Source organism: Desmodus rotundus, chromosome 12 (assembly GCF_022682495.2).
Source record: "Desmodus rotundus isolate HL8 chromosome 12, HLdesRot8A.1, whole genome shotgun sequence".
Lineage (NCBI taxonomy): Eukaryota > Metazoa > Chordata > Mammalia > Chiroptera > Phyllostomidae > Desmodus > Desmodus rotundus.
This window is the reverse complement of record NC_071398.1, coordinates 3392928-3416191: the sequence shown is the minus strand read 5'-3', so window position 1 is coordinate 3416191 and position 23264 is coordinate 3392928. Positions and strand designations below refer to the sequence as shown.

General features: G+C 59.7%; 1 protein-coding gene across 1 annotated transcript in view; it reads left to right on the top strand.

Moving 5' to 3' along the window:
- The window catches only part of ZNF423 (zinc finger protein 423), a 262089-nt gene that overhangs the window by 42028 nt on the left and 196797 nt on the right, over positions 1 to 23264 (top strand). The window contains exon 2 of the mRNA XM_053914730.1: positions 9119 to 9178. Within this exon, the coding sequence (XP_053770705.1) occupies positions 9119 to 9178 (60 nt within the window). The remainder of the gene's footprint in view (positions 1 to 9118; positions 9179 to 23264) is intronic.

The window sequence follows — 23264 nt, the reverse complement described above, 5'->3', positions numbered from 1 at the left end:
CCGTCCTGGGCCCCTGTGGGCCCCTTTCCAGGTGTGTTTTCCGAGGGGTGGACTGAGACTGCAGCGCACATGTCCCCAGGACCGAGGAGGGGCCAGCAGGGCTGGCCATGGGAGTGCCCCTCAGTGAGGGCAGGAGTTGGGGGTGGAAGGAGAAGGGGGGTTGGCGACAGGCTGGGGGCCTGCAAATGTCAGAGGTGGGCCTGAGTGAAGGGTGGGGTCCTGCCAGGCAGACAGGTGAGCTTTGGTCCTGGATGGACACTCCAGCCCCAGGCCCCTAGTGTCCTTGTCACCACTCTCAAGGGCATTCCCCAGGTGCCACGGGGCTTGGTAGATGCCCTACACCTAGTCTCTAAGAGCAGGGAGCGTGAGTGGTTTATGCTGGCTGTGTACACTCACCCAGACGTGTCCCTCTCTCATCTGGGCGCCAGGGCATGCCTCACGGAGAGCAGGGCGCTACCTGTGTTTGCAGGTGCTGGATGGAGGTGGGCCCTGGGGAGCCTTTTCCTGGGCCCTCCAGGGCAGAGAGACCTGGTGCAAACTGTAGTTCTGCCACCCACGGGCCCTGCCATCAAGTCATCAAAAACCTCTCCGAGATGTCTGTGTGGTGGAGGTCTGCCTGACACCCTGCCCGGGAGGGGCCTCGCCTCGTGGGGGCGGGCAGTGGGGCGTGTGCAACCACCAAGGCCACCTTGCTGTGCACCAGCCAGCCCCCCTCCCTGGGGCCCCCGAGGCCGGCCCTGCCAGCAACGGGCCAGATGTGTTTTCTCGGATGGTGTACGGGGAGCGTCTCAGTGTGGGTGTCCTCGCGCGATGTGTGGGCTGCTGTGTTGTGATCGAAGGGAGCCAACCGCTTCTCCTGGCCTATCTCTCCCCCATCCAAAGCAGAAAGTTAAATAAACACAGCCAAGTATTATCACAGGACGCGAGGAAAATGAACTCAGTCCCCACGGGCGGCCCACATCTGGCAAGTGTTGGGCCTCGCAGGGCTGTGGGATGAGACAGATGTGGTTGGGCAGGGAAGGCTCAGCGCGCCCCTGCCCGGGGACACGCCTCCTCCCAGAGCTCTGTGCCAACCTCAGAGCCTGGGGGGTGCAGGTCGCCTGCCTTCAGCAGTAGCCCTTGCCTTCGGTAGGGCTCCCCAGAGCCTTTCCAAGGCTGGTTCTCCCCTGCCCAGCCTGGTGCTGGTGTGGGAACTGTAGCCTGGGCCCCGGCGCAGGGAGGGGGCAGGAGCGCTTGGGAAGCAGCCGTACCTGTCAAGGTTTTCCTTCCTCCGCTCAAGGCCACGGTGGGCTGATGAGCCTTGTGTGGGGGGAGAGTTTGTAGTTGGCGTGTCCCCTGCCATCCTCTGCCCAGCACTGCCCTTGTCACCTGACACTCAGCCCTCCCTGAACTTGACTGTGGTGACTTGGTTGGGAGGAAGTGAAGAGGGTGTGCCCTCCTTCCCACTTTCCTTTCTTCCCTCCCCCTTCCCCTCCCTCCCTCTTCCCCTCCCTTCCGCTCCATCCATTCATTCATCAGAGGTCACCCAGCACACGCCCACGTCCCCAAAATGTGGCGTTCTGCGTCCCCGAACCATACGGGGGTTCAGGTGGCTCAGAGATGAATGAGTTTTTCCCTCCGTAACTCTGTGTATTCTACCTTCTATGAAGAAAGTGTTACCTTGTATGTTTGTTCTAATATCTAGTAGAAATATTGTTACTAGCACACCGCTGTGCGACTCCACCAGTAGCGCTGTTCAGGGGAGGCTGGCAGGAAAGGCGTGTCAGTAAAGGGGGTTGATACAAAGAAAAGTGATCTCTAACTTTTTGTGGGGGGTGCCCCTGGTGGGGAGCCTGCCAGCCAGGGGGCCTGCTCCGGGAGACTCCTGCCACACCCCGTGATGGTGGACGTCTGGGGCACATCAGGCAGATTCAGATGACGTAAGGCCCTCCTTGGTGGGGCCAGCGGCCAGGTGGAGACGCTCAAGACCCCCCGGAGGCCTCCTAAGCACGGTGGGTGGGCTGTGGGGCCGTGCTGGGGGACACGTCTGTACCAGGGAAATATCCCCCTCCCGAACCAGACTTATGAAAAGCATGGGCTCCTTAAACAGTAAGGCATTATGGCTGCCCGACCCCTGGGACATCGTGTGGAATTACAGCATGTTTGCAAACGGTCATTATGGTTCATTCCCATGGAAGGCTTGGGGCTTTTGATAGGAGGACGGAGATGGAGGGCTGGCTGGTGTGTGTGCAAAGCCAGATGCAAACACTTACACACATGTGCACACCACATCAGTTTTCAATAAGAGACTCAGTTTCCTCTCCGCTTGTGGTGAAGATCAAGCACATGTGTAACGAAGTTGTGCCGCTTATTTACAGTATGCTAGCACAGAGGACGAGTTGTTAAGTTGCTCTAAAAAAACATCTTGGTTTTTACTTTATGGTGCTTTTCTTCAAATAAAAGTGGGGGGAAAATGGAGAGTGGGATTCTGGTCTCTTACCTCCTCCTTCCTTTTCACCCCAAGCAGCAGGCAGGTGTGGGCAGCTGCTGTGTGTCGCCGTCTCTCTGGGACCTCAGGCTGATGAACTTGACCCCTGTGGCCCACCTTCGGGCTCCCCACACGCCACGGGTCACTCCATCCCGCTTTGTGTGGGGTTGTGGCCACCCACTCCGTGCATGCAGAGTCTGCCCCGGCTCTGTCCCCTCCTGCCAGTGGGGGACAGCTGGTCGGGGAGGACCCAGGATTGCCCCGGAGACGGGATGTGGGAGCCGGCCTCTGTTGTAAACCCGCATTTACGTGCTGTGCGGTTCTGGCTAGCGAGACCGGTTCTGGTCTCGTAAACCAGAACCGTGCCAGGGCGACTGTAGGAAATGAAGTGTATGTGTGAACAGGGAGCTTCACCTCTGGGAGAGACGGGATTGAACACGAGGGCAGCCCTGGAGGTCAGGGGCCCCCCCAGGTGAAGGCCCAGGCAGGCGGGGCCCAGGCAGAGACTTTTCAGGAAGCGTCCCCACCCTGAACTCATTAGCTGGGGCGCAGACACGATAATCTTGCTTCGTGTGGCTCAGGATGGACCAGGCCCTGGGCTCAGCTCTTGGCAGGGGTGTTTCACTTTGTCTCAGGAACAGATGGGGATTTCATTGTGCCCGCCGCATAGGCGGGGGCGGGACTCTGAGAGGTGAAGACTGCCTGGGGTCAGACAGCAGGCGGGAGAGACCGTTTGCGAGGCTCGCACGCCCAGTGTGGCCTCCACGGGGCCTCCCAGACCCATCTCTGCAGGGTTCCAGAAGAGGAGTCATTTCACCCCAACCTGCCCGTCAGCTGCAGCTGCTCCCAGCCGGTCTGGGAGGCCTGGAAGCTCAGCCTGTCAGAGCGTTTGATCAGCGCAGCGTGGGACAGGCAGCCCGGGTGGCGGTCAGCCCTTGGAGCCGCGCAGACCCAGCCTGCAATGTGGGCTCTCCCTCCCATTGCAATTTCTAGTTCACCCACTTAAAAAATTTGTTTAGGTCCTGCTTTCCCCATCTGTAAAACGGGCCCCACCACCCGACTCTGTGTAGGACCATGGGGAGGGTGACCGTAAATGAGACGTGTGTCTGAAGAGGGTGAGTGAGTGTTTCCCACCTCACTGACGCATGCCCGGTGATCTGCAGGGCAGGAGAAAGAGGAGGCAGAGGGCGCCCTCAGGGGCCACCTGTGACGCTGTAGGTCAAGGTTTCCCTTTGCCAGGCGTCTGGGTATGAGGCTCTGGACCATATACTTTTGAAGCACCTTCTCGTTTTATCGTGGAAGCTGCCTCGCAGGGTCACTGTGCAGAGAGTTGGCCTGATTTGCATAGGTCACACAGCCAACCGTAGGGATTGGGACTTGACCCCAAGGCATCTGGCTGTGACCACCCCCTGCTGCAGATGCTAATTTCAGTCTGTGCCCTGGGTGGTCAGGGAGAGCTTCTTGGAGGAGGTGGGCCTGAGCTCTGAGCAGTGTTTCTGACCAGGGGAAAAGGGTGGCTCTGCGGCCGATGGTCAGGCTGGCCCCGGGGGCTCGGGTGAGAAGCTTGGAGCCAGCTTTCCCCACAGGCAGAACCCAAAGCCCGGTTGGGCGGGCCAAGGCGGGGTGTGGGGCTGCCTCGGATTTCTCTTACTTTCAGTTTCCTTGCTGCGGCGAATGCAATTTGATTTGATTTTCCTGAATTTCATCTTGGAGCAGGAACATTTTTATTTACCTTAGAAGAGAAACCGACAGATTTTTAGGATTTTCATCCATGATCATCATTCTTCCTCAAGGGGCATTTCCATGTTAGTGTAAAAGAAAATGAGACTTTTATCGCTGTTGAAGTTGAAACTCGTCCTAGCTCTCTGCTGGCCCCCTACCCCGAGCCTCCTCTGGGGCCTGGACTGGGGACGGACAGGCCCCGCCTCTGAGCTCTGGGCTGTGGGTGGCGGTGGTCTTGCTGTCCGGGGTGCGCCTTTCACCTTCCCCGGCTTCCACCTGCTCCTGTGTGTCTGCTGTCTGGGTCCTTACTGTTTCCAGCGGCCTCTGTCTGGCTCTGAGAGTTGAATTAATTTTGCATCCTCCCCATGCATAGCACGTTTGCTCATTCATTCATTCATGCATTCATTCATTCACACATTCATTCATTCACACATTCATGCATTCATTCATTCATTCCCTAGGATCCTATAATGTGCCAGCCCTCGAGGGTCACAATGATGGGAAAGCGAGTCACTATGGAATTTGCAGTCTAATAGCTGAAGGTCCAAGTCCAAGTCCCTTTCTCTTCTCTTATAGTACCTGGCTCATCACCCTAGGTCACCTGGAGATATGCGATGCTTATGACAGGTAGAAATGGCCAAATACACATCGGCCGTGTGTCTCAGGAGCCTAACACCGGGCAAACCGTCGTCCAGCAGCCCTGCTGCAGGGAAAGGTCACTGACAAGGCTTGTGGCCACGGGGGACATGTGGGTGGGTCACACGGGCGGAGGTAGCTCAGGTGCCCAGTAACACGGTGTGGGTTAAATGAGTCCTGAGCCTCCTGTGAGCGAGCCGAAGCCACAAAGCTGTCGGTCAGCGTTTCTGATGTGAAAAGACGCTCGGTATGTATTGCTTGGTTAGAAACAGTTTCAGAGCAGTTTGCCGTATTGTTCTGACCTTGTGGAAAGTGGTAACAGTGTATTCATACGTGGAAAAGGTTGTGCTTTTAGTTTCTTCATTTTAACTCACAGGTATTTCCTAGTTTTCTATCGGAATACCTGGGCTACTTACGTCAGAAACTTACAGAAAGAAAAAGATGCTTAATCTAGGCCACCGTAAGATAAGGGAACTCTTTGGGTGCTTGCAGCCCTGTACAAGGACACGCTGCAGCTGGGTGGGCCGAGTGTGGGCTCAGTGTCCCTGTCCTCTGTCCCCGTGCCCCGCCCCCTGTGCCGGGCCCCTTGTGCTGTGCGCACTCGGCGTTACCCTGCACTGCGGTCCTCCCCGCATCGCCCTGCACAGAGGCCTTCCCTGCCTGCTGCTTTTTCATTCCTTAGGGTGGCTGAGTACTAAGTCAGGAGCTGCAACACTTGATTTCCTGTTTGACATTGAGGGTTGGGGCTCTCCGTGCGTCCTTTACCTGGTATGGGCGAGAGGGTTTGCGTGAGGCTGAGCCAGGGAGAGGCAGTCGCGTGCCCTGGCCTGCCCGCTACCTCTGTGGGGACAGGGATGCCTCTAGGGGGGCTCCATCAGGGCCAGGGTGGGCCCCACCCTCCCTGAAGGGTGGGGCAATCCCTGGGACCAGAGCCAGCAGAGCACAGAGGTCCCCTCCGACCTCGGGACACCAGCCGAGGTGGGGCCAGCCTAAGGGACTCCCAAAATAAATCCACCAGTCCAGTGGCTCTTACACTTTTTTAAAAGGCGGGGAGAACGTTCCAGAAATCTTTGAGGAAAACCATGGATCCTTTTCTCAGGAAAATGCCTATCTGCACACCTGTCGGGAAGCTGACATGCAGGGGCGGAGCCTTCTCAGCCCCTTGAGGCCAGGTGGTCCTGGTGCGGATGTTGGGGAGGGTTGGGAGGGGGGCCTGTTAGGACCTCCCGGAGGACTTGCCTGGCCCTCGGACCGGTGCTTGGTTTGTCTGTCACCCAGCCCCAACTCTGCCTGCCTTACACCGTGTCCCCGGACTTTCCCGCCCCTGACCTGCGCCGGTCCGCCAGCCCAGGTCCTGCCTGCCTTTGACCACCCCCGGTGGGGCCCCAGCCCTGCCCTGGTTCAGCCGTTGGGTTCCGGGCCTGGGGTTACCCAAGTCCAGAGGCCTAGCACTCGTGCCAAGGGGCTCACCGGCATGTCCTCGATGGTGGCAAGGCCATCCTGGTGCATGGGGACAAGCTGTGGGCACTTTCAGGATAGGGAGTGGAGTCGCTTAGGGGCCCCCTCGGAGCTGGGGGGCTGGCGTCGGGTGAAGCTCCCTGGCTTTTTATTCTCGTGTGGCAGCCGGCCACCCACAACCTGCGATGGCAGAGTAGAGGGAGGACACGGAGCTCGGGTCTGTCCGAAGCCCTGGCAGAGCCTCGGAAGTCTGGGAACACAACCCAGAGCCCTGGCTCATACACTCAGGGCCCTTCCAGTGCAGACACACTCCTGTGAACACGCTGGCAGCTGTACCCCTCCTTGTGCGCTCACACTCACCCCGTGCCCCTCCCTCTGTCTACACACTGGCCTGTGCACCCACCCTGTGCTTCCGAATGCCCGTCACTCACAGGAGTGGGTGTTCCTGTGTCCCCCCTTGCAGGGTGGGAGTGTGCGTCCTGGCCAATGGGTGTTGTCCGTATGGGCCACTGTGCTGCCCGGGTTTCCTCCGAGACGCTCAAGCCTCCGTGCTCATCGTGTCTCTGCCGGCAGCGCCTGGCTGTGGCTGTGGGCAGGCCTCCTCCTCTGCCCGCTGCCCTTGTCCTCACCTCACTGTTGAAGAGACCAGTCTGGGCGGAAGGGGCCAGCTGGAGGGAAGGGACACCCTCTTCCTGTTTCAGTGTCGGGGAACCCAGGGCCCCGGGATGGTGTTGGTGGGGTGGGGTGGTATGTTTTCTCATCAAGAACGTACACAGGATGGGGTGTTTATCCCATCAAACAACAGATCGAGGGCCAGGGGACGGGATGCGAGTGGGGATGCCAGCCGTCCTGGGAAGAGGCGGTCATGCCCAGGTCACTAGGCGAGTTGGCCCACGGGGAGGGACGTGGTTCCAGAGATGCTGGAGGGAGGTGCGGCCGCTCACCTGCCGTGATGGTGACAGTGACGTCTGCCACCCTGAACTTCCCCAGCCAGGGGAAGCAACTTCCCCTCCCTCTCCTGATCTTCCCACCTCCGCAGGCTGGTTGCACCTGCGGACAGAGACTGGAGCCCTCCCCGGAGCTCCTAAACGGCAGGCGTTTTCACATCTTTCTCTGATGGCTGAAGCCAGGTCACTTGGAGGGAGGGACGCGGCACCTTGGGGATACCCCGCGGTTCCCTGGCATGTCTCCAGCAAAGAGCATTGAGTGGGCCCAAGTGTGAGGCTGTTTGTCCTGTTACCAGGGGGACACTTAGGGACACAGGGGGATCTAGGGTCATGCATCAATGACCTGGTACCTGTGGTGGATGAGGTGCAGAGACCCGCACACACCTCATGGAAGGGGGTCCCCTGAAACGGCAGCAGGGCTGCCTCACAAATTGTCAGCTGCCTCCTGACAGAAGTGCGTACCTGTACGCACAAGTAAAGGGTGAAACTCGAGGGAAACCGATTTCACTGTAGCAGGGAGAGCGGCTCTGTCGGCTCCCATTGCCGTCGGCTTTACCCACTGGCGTTTCGGAACCTGGCGGTCGGAGTCAGCTGACGAGTGACACCTGCCCTGCCTGATGCCAGGCCTCCCTCGCCACCGCAGCCGCCGTGGTCAGCGGGGAAAACAATAGCTCCGCCCCTAGCCCGAGTGCCTCTCTACGTTCCATTGTGCTGGTTCCGAGTTTCTGCCGAGTTTCTGCTCTCGGGGTGCACACTTGGAGAAGGGCGACGTCTTCCTGGGCATTCCTTGTCCTGTCGTTCATTGACGTTTCTGGCCTCTTGTCCTGTCCTCTTGCTGTTTCTGGGGGTTAAAGAGCACGTTCGACGAGGCTCTGGTGTGGTCGGAGAGACAGTGGCGGATGATAAGGTGCAGCAAGCAGGTGGAGCAGGGCTGGTGAATTCCTAGAGCTGTTCCAGCCCTGGCACCCCCCTCCCCACAAACCCCAGTGCTGGGGACAACTGCCCCTGCAGGCGACAGCTACCGTCCCATTGAGGCCTCCCGACAGTCCTGTGGCACAGGTACTGTCCTCTCCACTTCTGAGGTTAAAGGAAAACTGTTGCCTAGAGGTTAAAGCATTTGCCCAGGGGCATGCCTCAAGTTAGAGGCAGAATCGGGACTTGAACCCAGTATCTGCCACCTGCTCGCTCCTCAGGGCTCGACGGCCCAGCACGCTGCGCACCTGCCTTCCGCGGGGCTGGTTGGCGGGGCTGCTCTGCAGTCCAGGGTTCGGGACAGCATCCTGTGTGCCCCAGAGTAGAGTTTAAGTCCTTGCTTAACGTCGGCCGTAGGTTCTGCACGTTTAAGTGAAGCCACATAGAAGGAAACCAGCTTTACCATAAGCTGATTGGCACAGGCGTGAAGTTCCTGCGGCACCTCATCTTCGTTATGGCGAAGGGACGTCACCCCTGCGTCGCATCTGAGCAGTGGTCTGGTTGGGACTGTCGGTGGGAGGACGGCCTCTGCAGGGTCAGGGAGGCGCCTGAGGCTTCGCTCCCTTTCTGCTGGTGGCCAAGGGCCCATTTCAAGTGGAGACTCGGCGGACTCTGGCTCCTGGAGACGCAGACTCTGGCTCGTGGAGAACGGGTCCAGGGCTGCGTCTGGTTCGAGACTGTGCGGTGATCGATTGGCAATGTCTGCCAGGGGCACGGGATGGGGAGAGCAGGTGGACACAGCCCTCACGCACGACGCGTGTTGAATTCTGCTTGTTTTGCATCTGTGAAACGAATACAGGCCTCTCGGTAGGCCTGATGCCTTCCTCTGGTCATGGGTGGGAGAGGGACCCCCCACCCTGGGGACCTGCTTGCGCAGCCTCAGGACTCACAGGCCCATCTCTGTTCTCTCTTTCAGTCGAAGAAGGGGAGGCCTCGGACTTCTCGCTGGCCTGGGACTCCTCTGTGACGGCCTCAGGTAGGTGCCCTGGGCCTGGCGGTGGGAGGGGCTTGCTGGAAGCCCTGGGGGACGGGCTCAGAAATGTGCAAAGCCACCCAGGTGGTTATGGGAATCACACCCTTCCTGTCGTATTCCTGTCTCCAGTCCAGACGACCCGAGCAACACGATTTTTATATCAGTTCCATATGGTCAATAAAACCCGTTACGTACGGAGGCTAATATGGCCTGGTTCTCCAAGGGCCACGTTTTTTGTGTGTGTGGGTGTGGGTGTGTTCAGGTGGGCCACGGTGCCCCCGCTGCATGGGTGTTGAAGCTCCCCGTGTGGGCATTGCTGCACGTCCATCCCAGTCTAATTGTGCAAAAGCCACCGTCGGGGGGACGCGTAAGGTCCTGTGAAGTCAGAATCCTGGCCGTCCTGTTCCTGGTGGGGCGGCTCTGCACCCCCGTCCGGCCGGCCGACCTGAGCCTGTGTCTCCAGGGGGAGGGAGTTGGCGAAGCTCAGACTGGCGGGTGCGTGGCCACTGTGGGGTGATGGGGTGACGGGACAGTTATGGGAGTGGGTTTTCAGCTCAGTCCCGCCCTTGCCTATGCTCCCTGGCAGGCACGTAAAAAGAGGTGGATGAAGGAGGTTTTTCTAACGGTGAGGTTCTGTAATTTGGAACTGGCTTGGTATCCTCGGAAACTTCCAAGTGGTGGCTCTCCTGTTGGCTCAGCACCTGGCCAAGCCTCTCCTGGGAGCGGGGTGCTGGCTTGCTGCCTGGCAGGTGCCAGGCTCCCCTGCCTGTCTCCTGTCCCAGGATCCTTAGCAGCTAGCTCTGGCCCCGCGGGGGAGCTGGGACCATTTCCATCTTGTGGAATTTGGGGCCTGAGGAAACCTACCAGGAGTCATTTAGTCCAGACTTCTCCTTGTTCAGATGTGGAAACTGAGGCAGGGAGCGAGATTTGCCTGATTGGCAGTGCCACCAACGTGGCACTTGGCGTCAGCTGTGCCGACATTTAACTCCTGAAAGGTTACGCTTCGCGTCTGTGATGTTATGGCTATTTGTGCCTTAAGATGATGCTGAAGTCCTGTAAGTGAGGAATCAAAGTTTTGAGAAATAGCACATGGTGCTGGGGTTCGGCAGAAGCCGTGGTGGGGGGTTTGCAGGGACTGGAATTTGGGAAACGCTGGTGTGCCCTGGACAGAGCAGACGGGGAGCGGAGAGCCGGCACTCGCACCCAGGTCCCCGGACTCCCCGTCCTGTGCTCTTTCCCGCAGGATCCAGACGCTGCTGGGAGAGCCTGAGGGTCCCAGCGGGGTCCTGGATGACCCAGGCTGGGGCACTGTTGTGTCTGCAGGGGCTGCCTCCACGGGAGGGGTCTCGTCTGAAGCCAGAATGGGGGTGCTCGAATTCTTGGGAGAAGGGGCTGTGTAGGCCTCTTCTGTCTCCTCCTGCGTGCGGATATGCACCCACCGTGGTTGGAGTGAGATTGCCGGGCTCCACGTGTCCTCTGGATGCCCTGACCGCCGTGGGTGCGTGGGCTCGTGGGCTCAGACTGGCCGCCAGCACTGAAGAGGCATGCCACCGTGCTCCCCACCCCAGACCAGGACAGCGCCCGGCCTGCTGGTGTCCACACAAGGTGCTCCCTCCCAGCTGCTTTTGCAGGGGTGCTGGGGGCAGTGAGGACAGACAGGGACAGCAGTGGGCTGAAGGAGCCGGGGGTGGCAGGGGTCGTAGAGGACGGAGAGCCCCGGGCGGGGCGCATCAGCTCTGGGGCGGCCTCTCTAAGGCGTGGAAGTGTCCGTCGTGTGCAGGAGGCAGGGCGATGCCGGGGGGTTGGAGGCTCCGAGTCTGTAGTGGGATGGCCGTCCTCAGTTAGGCCTCTCGGGGGCGCACGGAGTGACAGAGCTTGTGGGACTTGCCGGGTTCCAGCCAGGATCTGAGCACCTGTGTTGGGGGGGAGAGGGGGACAACGCTCGGCTCCTCTGCGCCCCTTCTGCCCTCGGGGGCTCTGCAGTGCCCGTCGGCTTTGGGCTTTCTGCGGGGAGACGGGGAAAGGGAAGGCCAAGCGCCGGGCGTGGGATCATGCGCAGCCCGGCAGCGGGCTGTTTGCTTTGGCCCAGTCCGGTGATTTTCATGGCTCACGCACGTGATAAGTTGGCCCTCCGAATTTTGCTGGGCCTGGGCTATTCAAGCCAGCTTGTATTCCTTAAACATGGAGCTTGTGAGATGCCCGAATCCTGCATGGCGGGGCCTAGCCGGTCAGCTCTGGAGGCAGCCCTGGCGGCCGCAGGGGCGGGGGGTCACGTTTATTGAGCATTTTCTTGGTGCGTGCCAGGCCAGGCCAGCACGCCAGCCCTATGAGGAGGGTGCCGCTGCCAGCAGCACCTCCAGCATGTCCCCTGGGCTGGTTCCGGGGCGGCCATCTGGTGGGGGACAGGGCCAAAGGCCTGGCTGACGCTGCTTTAGTGTAACGCTTTTCATTAAGTTAAGAAAATGTCACTTGGCTGCATCTGAGAATGGGGGCAGGTGCCAAGGAAGATTATGGGGGAGCAAAGCCTCCCGGGCCCCCCTTGGTGCTGCTGCTGGGAATCTCCAGCCTCGTTTGGCAGGAGAGGGAGGGAGGCTTGGCGCGGTGCAGTAGTGGACCCGTGGTCCCAGCCAGCAAGCTGGGGAGTGGGGACTTGAACCTAAGTCCTCCTGTAGCCAGAGCCTGGGGTTTAACCTCTGCAGTGCCTGGGACTGGGAGGTGGGCAGCTGAGCAGAGACTTGAAGCCGTGGCATCGTGGGGACTTTGGGAAGCTCCCCGGCAGTGCAGGGCCCTAGGTGGTCATGGAGGGGCTTTGGCTCATCAGACCGGATGAACGAATGCAGGGGTGAGTTGAGCAGGGTGGCACAGCATTTTAGCAGGAGAAGTGTGGGGCCGTAGGCACACTCCGTGTGGGGGCCCAGCCTGCCCAGGGTGCAGGCTTCTCACTGCGCCTCCCCCGGCCCTGGGTGTGTGATGGAGAGCCCCGATAAAGAAGCAGAATGCCCAGCATGGTCCGTGCTTGCCCTTGGCCCCCCAGCCCACGTGGACTCTGTGCCGCTGCCCCCAGGAACAGCCTGGCCCACCCTGTCTGCGCCCTGACAGTGATGGGGACCCCGGCCTGGCCTGGCAGGGCGGGGGGCCGAATGATCAGCTCACAGCATCGGTCTCCCAACTGGCCAGGGGTCGAGGGAGGGGGCCACTGGCCCACTCTTGCCTCCCAGCTGGTAGCAGACCCCAGCGAGGGGCACTTCCCTCAGAGCCCGCCCGGCGTGGGGCTGCCTGGCAGGTGCGGGATTTGAAACCCCTTCCCAGTGGGCCCTGGGGTTTCTCATCCGTGAAACGGGGGTGCGGGGCAGTACTGGACAATGAGGCGACTGTGGAAGTTGTCTGGGAGGGCCCCACCGGGGTCCCAAGGCCGAAGGCCCAGCCAAGGGGGGCAGGGGACACGGTGAGTGGGTGGGCTGCTGTGTGCTGCCATGCAGGCCCCGAGTTACAGGGGCCCGTGTCTCCTGGCGCCAACCGAGTGTGCCCGGGCTCCTGGGCCCAGCATTGCCACACCTTGTGAGTTTTTAAGAGACCAGAAAAGTGGATTTGCATGCAAAATCATCAGATTAAAAAAAAAGGCTACTCATACCTTTGAAAACCAGCTTTACTGAGACACAATGGACATGCCATATAGTCGGCCCATTTGAAAGGCACACGTCAGTGGGTTTTCGTGTAGTCAGAAATAAGTGCCACGTCGCCTGAGTCAGCTTAGGACCCTCGCGTGACCTCAGAGCTAAATCCTGTACCCCAGAGGTGCCGTTCCCTACCCTGCCGCACCCGCAGCCCTCAGCAACTGCTGCTCTGTTTTCTGTGTTTGGAGATTTGCCTATTCTGGACATTTCTTATCAATGGAGTCATCGGATATATAGTCTTCGCCGCCTTGCTGCTCTCATTTAACCTAACGTTTTAAAGGTATTTGCACGCAGTGGTTTGTATCAGTCTTTTATTACTTTTTAGGGCCGAACGGTATTCCGCTGTTTGGAAAGGCTAACGCGCTGTTTATCCGCTCACCTGTCGACGGGCTGTCGCCACCTTTCGGCTGCTGTGAACGTTTGTGTTCCAGTTTGTGTCTGACACGTGTTGTCAGGTTGGGGGGCACGCCCTGGGAGCGGAATTGCTGGGTCAGGGGGCACTTCTATGCTTCACTTTTGCAGCCGCGACGGACTGGTTTGCAGGTGGGCGTTCCATTTTACATCCCATCCCAAGAACGCGCACACCCATTTCTCCGTCCTCACCAACGCCGGTCATTTTCCTTTCCCTATTTTTTCTGCTTGCCTTCCTCTGTCATGCAGCATGGCATTTGGGACACCTCAGTTTTGAAAACCGCCGCTGAGGTCAAGGAAAGCTCTTGGGCCAGCTGGTTTCAGCCTGGCCGCCACTTTGGAGGTTGCTGAGTGTGGCTTTTCCAAGGGGCCGCTGCCCAGGCCTGCGTGCTGTGCCAGGCCTCTCTGCCCCCTTCCCCGCCCCCCAGCCCAGCAGGCAGGCCCATCTTCCCTTCAGTGCCCCCTTTCTTTCCCCCGAAACCTCTGGAGCGAGACCACTCGGCAGCCGGCACCAGGATGGTCGTGAGCTTGGCAGTGTGGGGTTTCAGGGGACAGGTCCACTCATGCTGAGTTCGAGCTGGGAGCTGTCGAGTCCATCTCGCCGGAATCTGCCCCCTCTCCGTGATGAGTTTCAGGGCAGATTGGGCTTCCTTCCTACATGGCTGCCCCGGACCAAGCCTGAGGTGCGGCGGGAGGAGGTCCCAGAGACGCAAAACAGTTAACCTGTAACAAACGCTCCTTGTCAGTGCGTGCGCAGGTTAGCCCAGTGCGTTTCCGGCATGGCGACCGCACGCTTGTGGCTGGAGAGGAGCACCCCATCTGATCAGCACCCCGGGGCCCCGCTGGTGTGACTGGAGTGTCAGCCCTTCCTGCCATGGGACAGCCCTCCTTGTCCTGGTCAGTGGAACCGTCACTCCCGTTTCTGAGCTGCGTCTGGGAGCCAGAGTCTCTGTGCGTTTCACATCCAGAAATTGAGCCACAGCGACGCTTGTGACTTGCTTTAAGGTCACCTGGCCAGGACGTGGCAGAGCCGGGGTGTGACTGTTGGAAGGGAGCCTGGCATCAGGACTGAGCACTCTGGACTGGCTCAGGTGGGAGATTGGTGGCCCCTGGTGTCCAGGGGGCGTGGGGCACAGTGCTGGGAGCCCATTCAGGTCCCTCCCACCAGGTTCTGGGGAAAGAGTGGGGGAGGGGAAGGGCCAGGGTCCCTCTCACCCCTGTGGCCTCCAGGTTTGGGGAGTGCCACAGACAGAATGGGGACAGAAGTGGCCTGAACTACCCCCCACCCGCCGCCCAAGTCTCCCCCAGCAGTGCGGCCTGTGCTTCTGAGCCCCTCGGAGCTGCCTTCCTGCCCTGCCAGTGTTTGCTCCAGAAACTCCACCGCCACCTTGTCCTTCTGCACGCCCGCTGTTAGCATTGCTCTCGGCCCCTTTTCCGGCTCCACCTGGGTGTGAACGGACCTTCTACCTCAGGGAAGTCTGGGGCAATGGCTGGGGGCTTCCATGCAGCCCCCACGAGACCTGACATTCATGTGACCCCTGCACCCACCGATCTGGCTGCCTTGGTAGCTGTCGCTGGCCCTTGGCGGGCGGGCACTCATGTCCTAATTCGCCCACTCCTGTCGGACACTTGGGCCGCTGCGTTGAGTTTTGGGCTCTTAGGGGCAATGCCGGGACAGATGTGTGGGTGCAGGTGGCCCGTCTCCTTTGGAGTTTTTATTAGGGGCTCCCAGCACCTTTTCATTTTTTTCTTTCAGCCCCAAAATCAAGGCTGGAGAGACGATCTGTGTCCCCTTTCTACCCACCTGGCCCCTGGGTTTGTTACTTCAGTTCTTTCCTGGTGATCCCCTCCCTGGCTCACCAGTGAGGATGTCCTGGCCTGCCTGCCCCACGACCCCAGGGCCAACGCCAGAAGCTGCCCCACGCCCTTCGGCTCTGGCTGGCTATGCTGTGCGGTCCCTCTCACGCTGGAGCCCCCAACCCAGTCATTTTTCTCAACGAGGACCAGGGGACATTTTAAAGGAACAGAAAAGTCCTAAATAGATGTAGAATTTCCCAGCATTTTAAAGACTTATGAAATGCGTTTTTATATGGGGCCAGCTGGGGAGTTTCTCATTAGCTCTGGTGGGCCATCTATGGGGAATTGAGCTAAGTGGAGCCAGGCAGGCTGGGTAGGAAGACGCGGTGGCCCCGAGCTCACCGGGGGAGCGTGGCAGGCATGCGCCGGCCAGTCTGCACGGCGGACCCCCAGCCAGGCCGGCTGGGGCTGCGCCTTTGTTAGAGCTGCTTCCCCAGGCACGGGAGGCCTCAGAAACCTTCAGGTGGCGACTGGAGCCGAGAGGGGCCACTCTGTTTCCATGGTGAGCATTCCACGAGGTAGGGCATCTGTGCCCCGTGTACCTGGGGGTATGCACTTGTGTGTGTGTGTGTGTGCCCAGGTACTGCAGCCCTGGCTCGTTTCCCGGGGGGCCCGGGGCCTCTGCGCCCCTCTGTGCAGCCTCTCGGGCCCCTGGGGCTGACTTGGACCCATTCTCCCAGGGAAGTGTGGCGTTTCCTGCCCACCCTTTCCTCTGGCTCTGGACCAGCCAGGGACGCCTGCTGGGCTGCGCTCCTGTCTCTCCCTCTGTGTCGGGTTTGCCGTGCACCAGCGTGCACGTGTGCCGCTGCCTGGGGCGTGTGCGAGGTGGCGTGGACAATGTCTCTCTTCTGACTCCGTTTCCCTCTCCTCTGGCCTGGCTGCTGCTTTCACGTCTGTGGAGTGGGGCTAGCTCGCTGGTTCCGCCTCCCTGGGTGGACCTGGGGCTTTGGAGGAGGCAGGGACTCTGCCTTTTGTCTCTGACGCTCAGCCTGGCGCCCAGCAGATACTCCGCCATCATGCCCGTGCTCTCGGCATGGTAGAGGCCTGCTCCCAGCCCTGCTGACCTGGGGCCGTCACCTCCTGGTGCCCCTCCTCTCCTGGTGCAGTTGGGCTTTTCAGGGGTGTCATTAGAAAGGGAGAGCTGGTCCCCAAGCTTGGGTGCTCCCTGAGGACAGGATAGAGTCTGCGTGGCCGGAGGACCCCATTGGGGGTGGTGAAGTTAGCAGTTGCCCCGTGACTTGAAGGCTGGCCGTGCGCCAGGGCCGCAGTCCGGTGGGTGTGGGTGTGGGTGTGGGTGGGTGTGACACTGTTCCTTGTGACCTTTGGGAGGTCTGCTGGTGTGGTTTATACCAGGTCTGCTCCAACTAGACGTTCGTGCAGCTTGGGTGGTCTAGTCACAGTGAGATCTCGGATGTCGCCGTCTGGCTGGGGCCTGAGATTCTGCATTTCTCACTGGCCCCGGAGTGGTGCTGATGCTGTGGGTCCACACTGAACCCGCCCTGAGCAGCGAGGGCTGAAAGGGTTGGGTGAGTTGAGGCCTCTGCCTGTGGAGCTCAGCTTAGATGACACCTCCTCCAGGAAGTGCTCCATGATAGTCCTGCCATTATTAGTGTGCCTTCCTGAGGCTTGAGGCTTGCTCTGATCCTGGCCCTCACTACCCTCTGCCTGGTTATGATGTTCCTCCTGTACGGGCCCAGGTCCCTCGCTGCAGTGACCACATGTGATTTCCTGTGCTTCTGGAGCCTGGCCCTGGCTTGGTAACTGGCAGACACCTGGCACATGTTTGCCAAGGTGGAGAACTTCACCTGTGCTTCTTTGTCTGTCTTTACCCTTGGCAATTTAGGGATGGATCTTTGTTCACTTTGTTAAGAGCAAGAATTAGTTTTGAGGTCGAGATACTTACTAGCTGTGTGACTTTGGGTAAGTTGCTTAACCTCTCTGTGCGTCCTTATCCGAGATAGGGAAAATCATCCTGTTTCCGGGGGCCATTGTGAGGATTACAGGAGAGAATCCATGTGGGTTAGCTTTCGCCTCCTATGGGGGCACCTGGTGCTCTGCATTTTCATTCTTGCTGTTGGTAGCACATTGAGGGGTCCCTCTCTCTCCCCCTCCCCCTGTCTTGAGTGGCAGCCTCCAGACATTGACGCACCCCCTTGCAGGGTGGGGGTGGGACTGAGTCCTCAGGGGACCTTCCTCGCCCACGCCAACACAGCTGGTGGGGTGCGGCTCCTTTCCCAAGAGGAAAAGGCTGGGAAGGGATGGGGAGGTTGGCGGGCAGGGTCTACTCTGAAAGGCCCTGAGGCTATCACATGATCAGGCCCCTTCCCTGGGCGGGGCTTGACACAGACTCTGCAGCCATGGGTCAGTGCCCAGGAGGAAATGGCCAAGGTCAGCCTTGTCACGCGGCCTGGCTGGTCCTGGCTTCCTGGGCGGGCACTCTGCGGGTCCCAGCGCCTGGGTTGGGCACAGTCAGCGCTCTGCCAGCCGGTGTCCTGCTGGAGGCTGCGGCAGCTACTGGGGCTAGTTAGGCTTCTGTCATCTCAGCCGACAGTCTCTTAAAATCCTGTGCGTAAGGCAGGTGCGGGGGTGTGCACGCGTGTGAGCACACGCACACACGCAGACTCGTGTGTTGGGCCGAACCTGCCTAACTGATGCCATTGGTTTGCCCACACGGATCATTCTTTTTCCTCCGTCGTGGTTGATTGCTTTAACCGACAGCTGCTGCGGTGCCTGGTGGCAGTGAGCACATCCCTTCGATACTGAATCCAGTGAACGGGATACATTTTTGCTTATGCTGTTCTGCTTCTCAGGGCGGAAGTCTTCGCAAGCCCTGCAAGCTTGCGGAGGCAGGGGCTGCTCCTGCCCTGCTCACTGTTGTGGTCTCAGCAACTCGCTGTTATTACAAGCAACCGCAGTAACAATAAAAAAATAAGAACCATTTAGTGAGCATTAGCTGGTGCCAGGCTGTATCTCATTGAGCCCTCCTTAACCACAGGTGGGAGGAAGCCTCATCCCACCTTGTCGATGAGCGGAGACACTCGGAGGGGTTGAGAGACGGTGCAGGGTCTCAGAGCTGGCGTGTCGCTGCAGGCCAGGGCAGGGACTCGAACCTGCGTTGGTTTTGTCTGAGTCTGTGACCCACTCTGCCGTTGCCAGCTCCCAGTGACTGGCGTCAGTGGGGACGCAGCGTGTCCTCGTGGACTGGCGCACACCAGGATGTGCTAAGAGCCCTCACGAGGTCGTTACAGGGACACGCCGTTCGTGAGAGGCCGCCAGGGCCAGTGTGGGAGTGGATGGCTGGTGATGGGCGCAGGCCGAGAGTGCCTCTTTAGCAGTGACGTGTAAGCTGATAAGTCATCGAGTGAGCAAGCACATGCATGCACAACACACACGGACTTGCTCACAAACAGAAACACACTCACACACATTCATACACACAGTTACACATATACATACCCATACAGGAACACACTTCGGCACACTCACATACACTCACTCCCCCCCCACTCATTCATTGCACACATATGACATTCACCTGTGTGTGCCTCCATATCTCACACATGCACACATGTGCACAAACGTGCAACACGTGCTCAAACACAAGCGTGGACAGATACACACACGTGCATATACGATGGGCCCTCTGTTTCTGTGGGTTTCATACGATGGATTCCACCAACTGCACATTGAAAATGTTCAGGAAAAAAAACCCTGGAAAGTTCTGAAAAGCAAAACTTGAATTTATCATGTCCCACACACCCCACACCCCACACCGAGTCCATGAGAATGAAGCCATGGGCAGGCATGCCCTGCTGTTGCTTGTCTGCACGCACAGGTTCTGTGTAGACGCTGGGCTGCCTTAGACAAGGGCTTGAGCACCCGCAGGTCCTAGAACCCATCCCCCGGGACAGCGAGGGAGTGTGCCCACCCGTACACTGTGCACATACGCACACACCTGCAAACGTGTGCACGCACAGGGACATGCGCACCCCCCCCCACCTGCCCCCTGCGCCCCAGGCTTGCACATGAGCAGAAAGAGCCTGCTTCTGGGACGTCTGTCTTCCAGAAGGAGGACAGTACTCCCCCCAGGCGGCTGCCCAAGATGTCTGGCTTGTCTCCTTGCTCTCTGTTTTCTTTGGTTTCTTTGTTGCACCCTCGGGGCCTCCGACATGCTTCCCGTCCAAAGATCTGCGCCCCTGCTGTGGGACCCCGCGCTGGGCTGGCTGGGTGGGACGCAGACCCCACGCCCATCTGCCTGTCTGCCTGCCTGGCCAGCTCTGGCCCAGAGGGGCCCCCCGCCCCCGACTTGGACATGACTTCATTCCCTCCCTGCACCTGCCCCTTTAAGAGTCCGTGGCCTGCTGGGCCTGTCCCCGGTGTTGGGCTGGGGGAGGCTGGACAGCTGTGGTTGGGGGGAGCTCTGGTAGCCCCCAGGGGCCTCTTGGAGCCTGAGCGATGCTGGGGAAGCTGAAACAAAGGCCGACAATGGCCTCCTTCCCTCCCTGGGCGGCCTCAGAGCAGGGCCTGCCTGGGCGGCCTCTGGGGGCCCCTGTTATTTCCTGTGCTGGCTGCGGGGCTCCTGGCCAGCCGCAAATGGGCAGGAAGCAGGCTGGGCATCTCCTCCCTGCCTGCTGGGCCGGCCCTCCCAGGCCAGAGTCGCCGCCGCTGGCAGCTGGGCCAGCACAGTGTACCCGCTCTGCCATGCTTTGCGCCAGCCTGCCCGGCCGAAGCCTGTCCTGCGCAGGTCTGGCCAGGCCTCCCAGGAGGGGAAACCTGACCCTGTCCCCGCCGACCTCTCCCTCCTGCACACCCACGTGCTCCTGCCATCTGCACCGGGGGCCCGTTTCTGCCACCCGAGCCTTCGCGGCCAGAGTGCGCGACCCCACGGAGCTGAGGACGAGGTCAGGCAGGGAGCAGTGTATTGGTTATTAATGAATTCATCTGGGATTGTGCTAGAAGTGAGCTTACATGTAGTCCTAGGGTTATGCTTAAGGTTAAGGTGAAGGTCAGGGTTGGGGTTAGCAAGCCATAAAGACTAAAAAGGCGGGCTGCAACATGGGTTTTCAAGTACACAGATCTTTGTGTTGGTCCTGGATTCACCACTATGTCCCATGTCACCTAGTGACCAGGTGCCTCTTTGTGCCCTGCTAGACCACAAGGACGCTGTGGTGGCCGGCCCCCCGGGGCTCCCCGTGAGCAGTAAATGCAGAGTAACTCCATCAGCTCTTAGCTGTGAGGTAGCATGTGAGACGCTATTCACCTTCCCAGGACTGAGCTTTCTGATCTGTCAAGTGAGATACTGAAGCCATGTCTTGTGACAGTGTTACAAGGACGAGGGCATAGATGTCACGTGTTCAGCACAGTGCCTGGCACACAATAAGCACCCCATAAATGCCAGCTCTGGTGACTATTAATGGAATGAGATGAGGTGGCTCGCTTGTCACTGGGCAGCTAAAATAATTGACGGAAGCCTAATTATGTCAGAAGCCTAAGGTGAGGGTCACAATGCAGGTGAGCTTCCTGGCAGTCTAGGCAAAAAGTGAAATAGGATGGAGGGCCGAGTGGCCACCTGTTTCAAGTGCTTGGGACAGACAACTGTTGGTCCCTGGCACTAAACGCTGAGGAATTTACTGTGTGTGTCTTCATTAATCATTGAACACACAACGGGCAGTGTCTCAGGAACAATTTGGCACACGACACAGAAACATCTTTCTTCAATTGACCCAGGAAACATGCTCAGGCCTCAGAGCGCACCCCAGCCGTGAGTGACATGCAGCGCAGCCTGGAGGGATCTGGGCCGAGCCGAGGCCGCCTTGGCCCGGCTGCATCCTGGGCCAGGGCTCGGGCTGCTGTTCTGGGTGCCTGGTTACACGCAGGCGAGTGCATTGGTGCCCTGCAGGGCCTCAAAGGGCCCGTGGCGTGCCAGTTTTTTAAAATCCTCACCTGAGGGTATTTTCATTGGTTTTAGAGAGAGAGTGGAAGGGGGTGGGGAGAGAGAGAGAAAGAGAGAGAGAGAGAGAGAGAGAGAGAGAGAGAGAGATACCAGTTGATTGCCTCCCGAATGCCCCCCTATTGGGGATTGAATCTGCTACTTGGGCACTGTGCTCTGACCAGGGATTGAACCTGCAACCTTTTGGTGTAAGGGACAACGCCTCAACCCAGTGAGACACCCAGCCAGGGCTTTTCAAATGTGTTTGCCCTCAGAAAGTAGCCCCTTTCTTTGAGGCCCCCCCCCCTCCCATAGTCATGGGGTCTTGCAACACAGCCTGGGGAGCGGTTTACGTCCTTCGGTTTGGAGCGCAGCCTAGCAGGAGACGCCTCGCCCACCAGGTCCCCTCGGTGCCCAGACTGCAGTCTGGCCGTGGGGCCTGGGGGCTTTCATTCGGTAGTGCCGCCCCCTTTCCACTTATACAGGATTATTGCACTTACTCGTTTTACCTGTGTGCGGTCCCGCCTCCGGGAGGGCAGAGTCAGGGAAACTGAGTCTCAGGAAAGTGAAGGGGACTCAGAGCGGAGGCTTCTAATTCAGGGTCTGCCTAAACGCACCCCCCAACACACGTACCCCATCTTCGCTCTGGATGCGTGTGTGAACATTGTCCTGTCCCCTCCCCGCTCCCCGGCTGGCAGGACTGGGGGCCTGCCTATCCCCTTCCCCCGAGGGCCTGCCGTGGCCCTGGCCCCTGTGTCTGGCGGGCGCCCTGTGGAGTCTCCATGGTGAGCTCTCCTTTGGGGGCCCCTGGGTGGGACTTTCCATCTGGGTGGAAACCTGACCCGCAGGCCCGGGCAGGAGGAAATGCCTTCCCCGAATGTGGAGAGACAAAGAAAAGAGAGGCGGCCAGGCTGGGATTCCAGCCAGAGCCCCTGACTCCTGCAAAGCCACAGAGCAGGGGACTCCCGGGGGCCTGGGGCCGGGCTGCCTAGGACCCACCCCTTAGGGAAGTACAGAGCCTGGGTGGGGCCACCCTCCCCTCTGTGGAGGGCCCTGGGGGCTGCCGCCCTGTGCCCCACCACCCTGGCCTTGCCCTTGTGTGCCTTTGCAGCACGCTCTTGCAGAGCTAGGTCAGCTGGTTGGTAAGTGGTTGCTCAGGGTTCAAACTCGCCTCCCTCAGGCAGGTGTGTGCACAGGCCTTGTCTCCTGGACTCTCTGGAGGAGTGCTCGGAGCACAGTAGGTGTTATGTACCTGCTGCCTGTGTGCGGACCTGGAGCCTCCAAGAGGCTAAGGGTCCTACCCAATGTCTCACAGCCGGCGTGGGGCAGAGCTACGTTGCAGCCCCTACCTGCTGACTGCAACCTGTGCACAATTACGGGTCATTGCCTGCTCCTTTAATGGCGCCCAGCCCAGCCGCATGCTTGCCCTCAGAGAGGGCAAGAACTGTTTAATGACGTGGTTGCAGTGGGGGCTGCCTGAGTGAGCCCGAGAGGCAGGTGACCCTGTGATCCCTCAGGTGGTGGCCTCTGTGGCTCCTCACGGGGCAGGTGGCTGTGACTCTGGGGTTTTAAGATATGTATCTTCATTCCTCATGCCAGAAATGGCAGCCGAGGGCCTTAGAGTATGTGTGTCCCCGGCTATGCCCCCCCAACCCTGGGGTACCAGGGATGGGCCTGTGTCTAACCCGCAGGTTGGGGAAGGGACCACAGGACTGTGAAGGGTGGAGCATGGACCAGTGTGTAGGCGTGGGGTGGGGTGGGTGCCAAACTGTCCCCAGCACAGGGGTTATGCTTGGTCCCCCTGGCGCCAGCCCAACCCAATTCCTGGGGACCGACTGGCTGGGAGACCCTTGCTTAGGACTTGTCTGGGATCAGGGGGAGAAAGGCCACTCTGCTTCTGCACCCCACCCCCCTGGCCCTTCAGTTGGCTGGCACCCCCGCACCCTGGCCCAGTGAGGGGAAGGCGGAGCCTGGGGCCTTGGCCTCCTCCGCTGGAGGCAGGGCCCTCGACCTGTGTCCGCAGCACCATGTCTGCTGGGGCTCAGGTCAAGGTCTGGGCCGGTAGCTGGAAGGCAGAGGAAGGGGAGCCTGTGCACCGTTGAGCCGAAGGAGCACTGGCCTGTGCGTCAGAGCTCCACGCTCCAGGCCCAGCTCTGTGGCTGACCAGACCCGGGGTCACCGCAGCCTGGGAGGGCATGGTGTCTAGACAGCGTGGTCC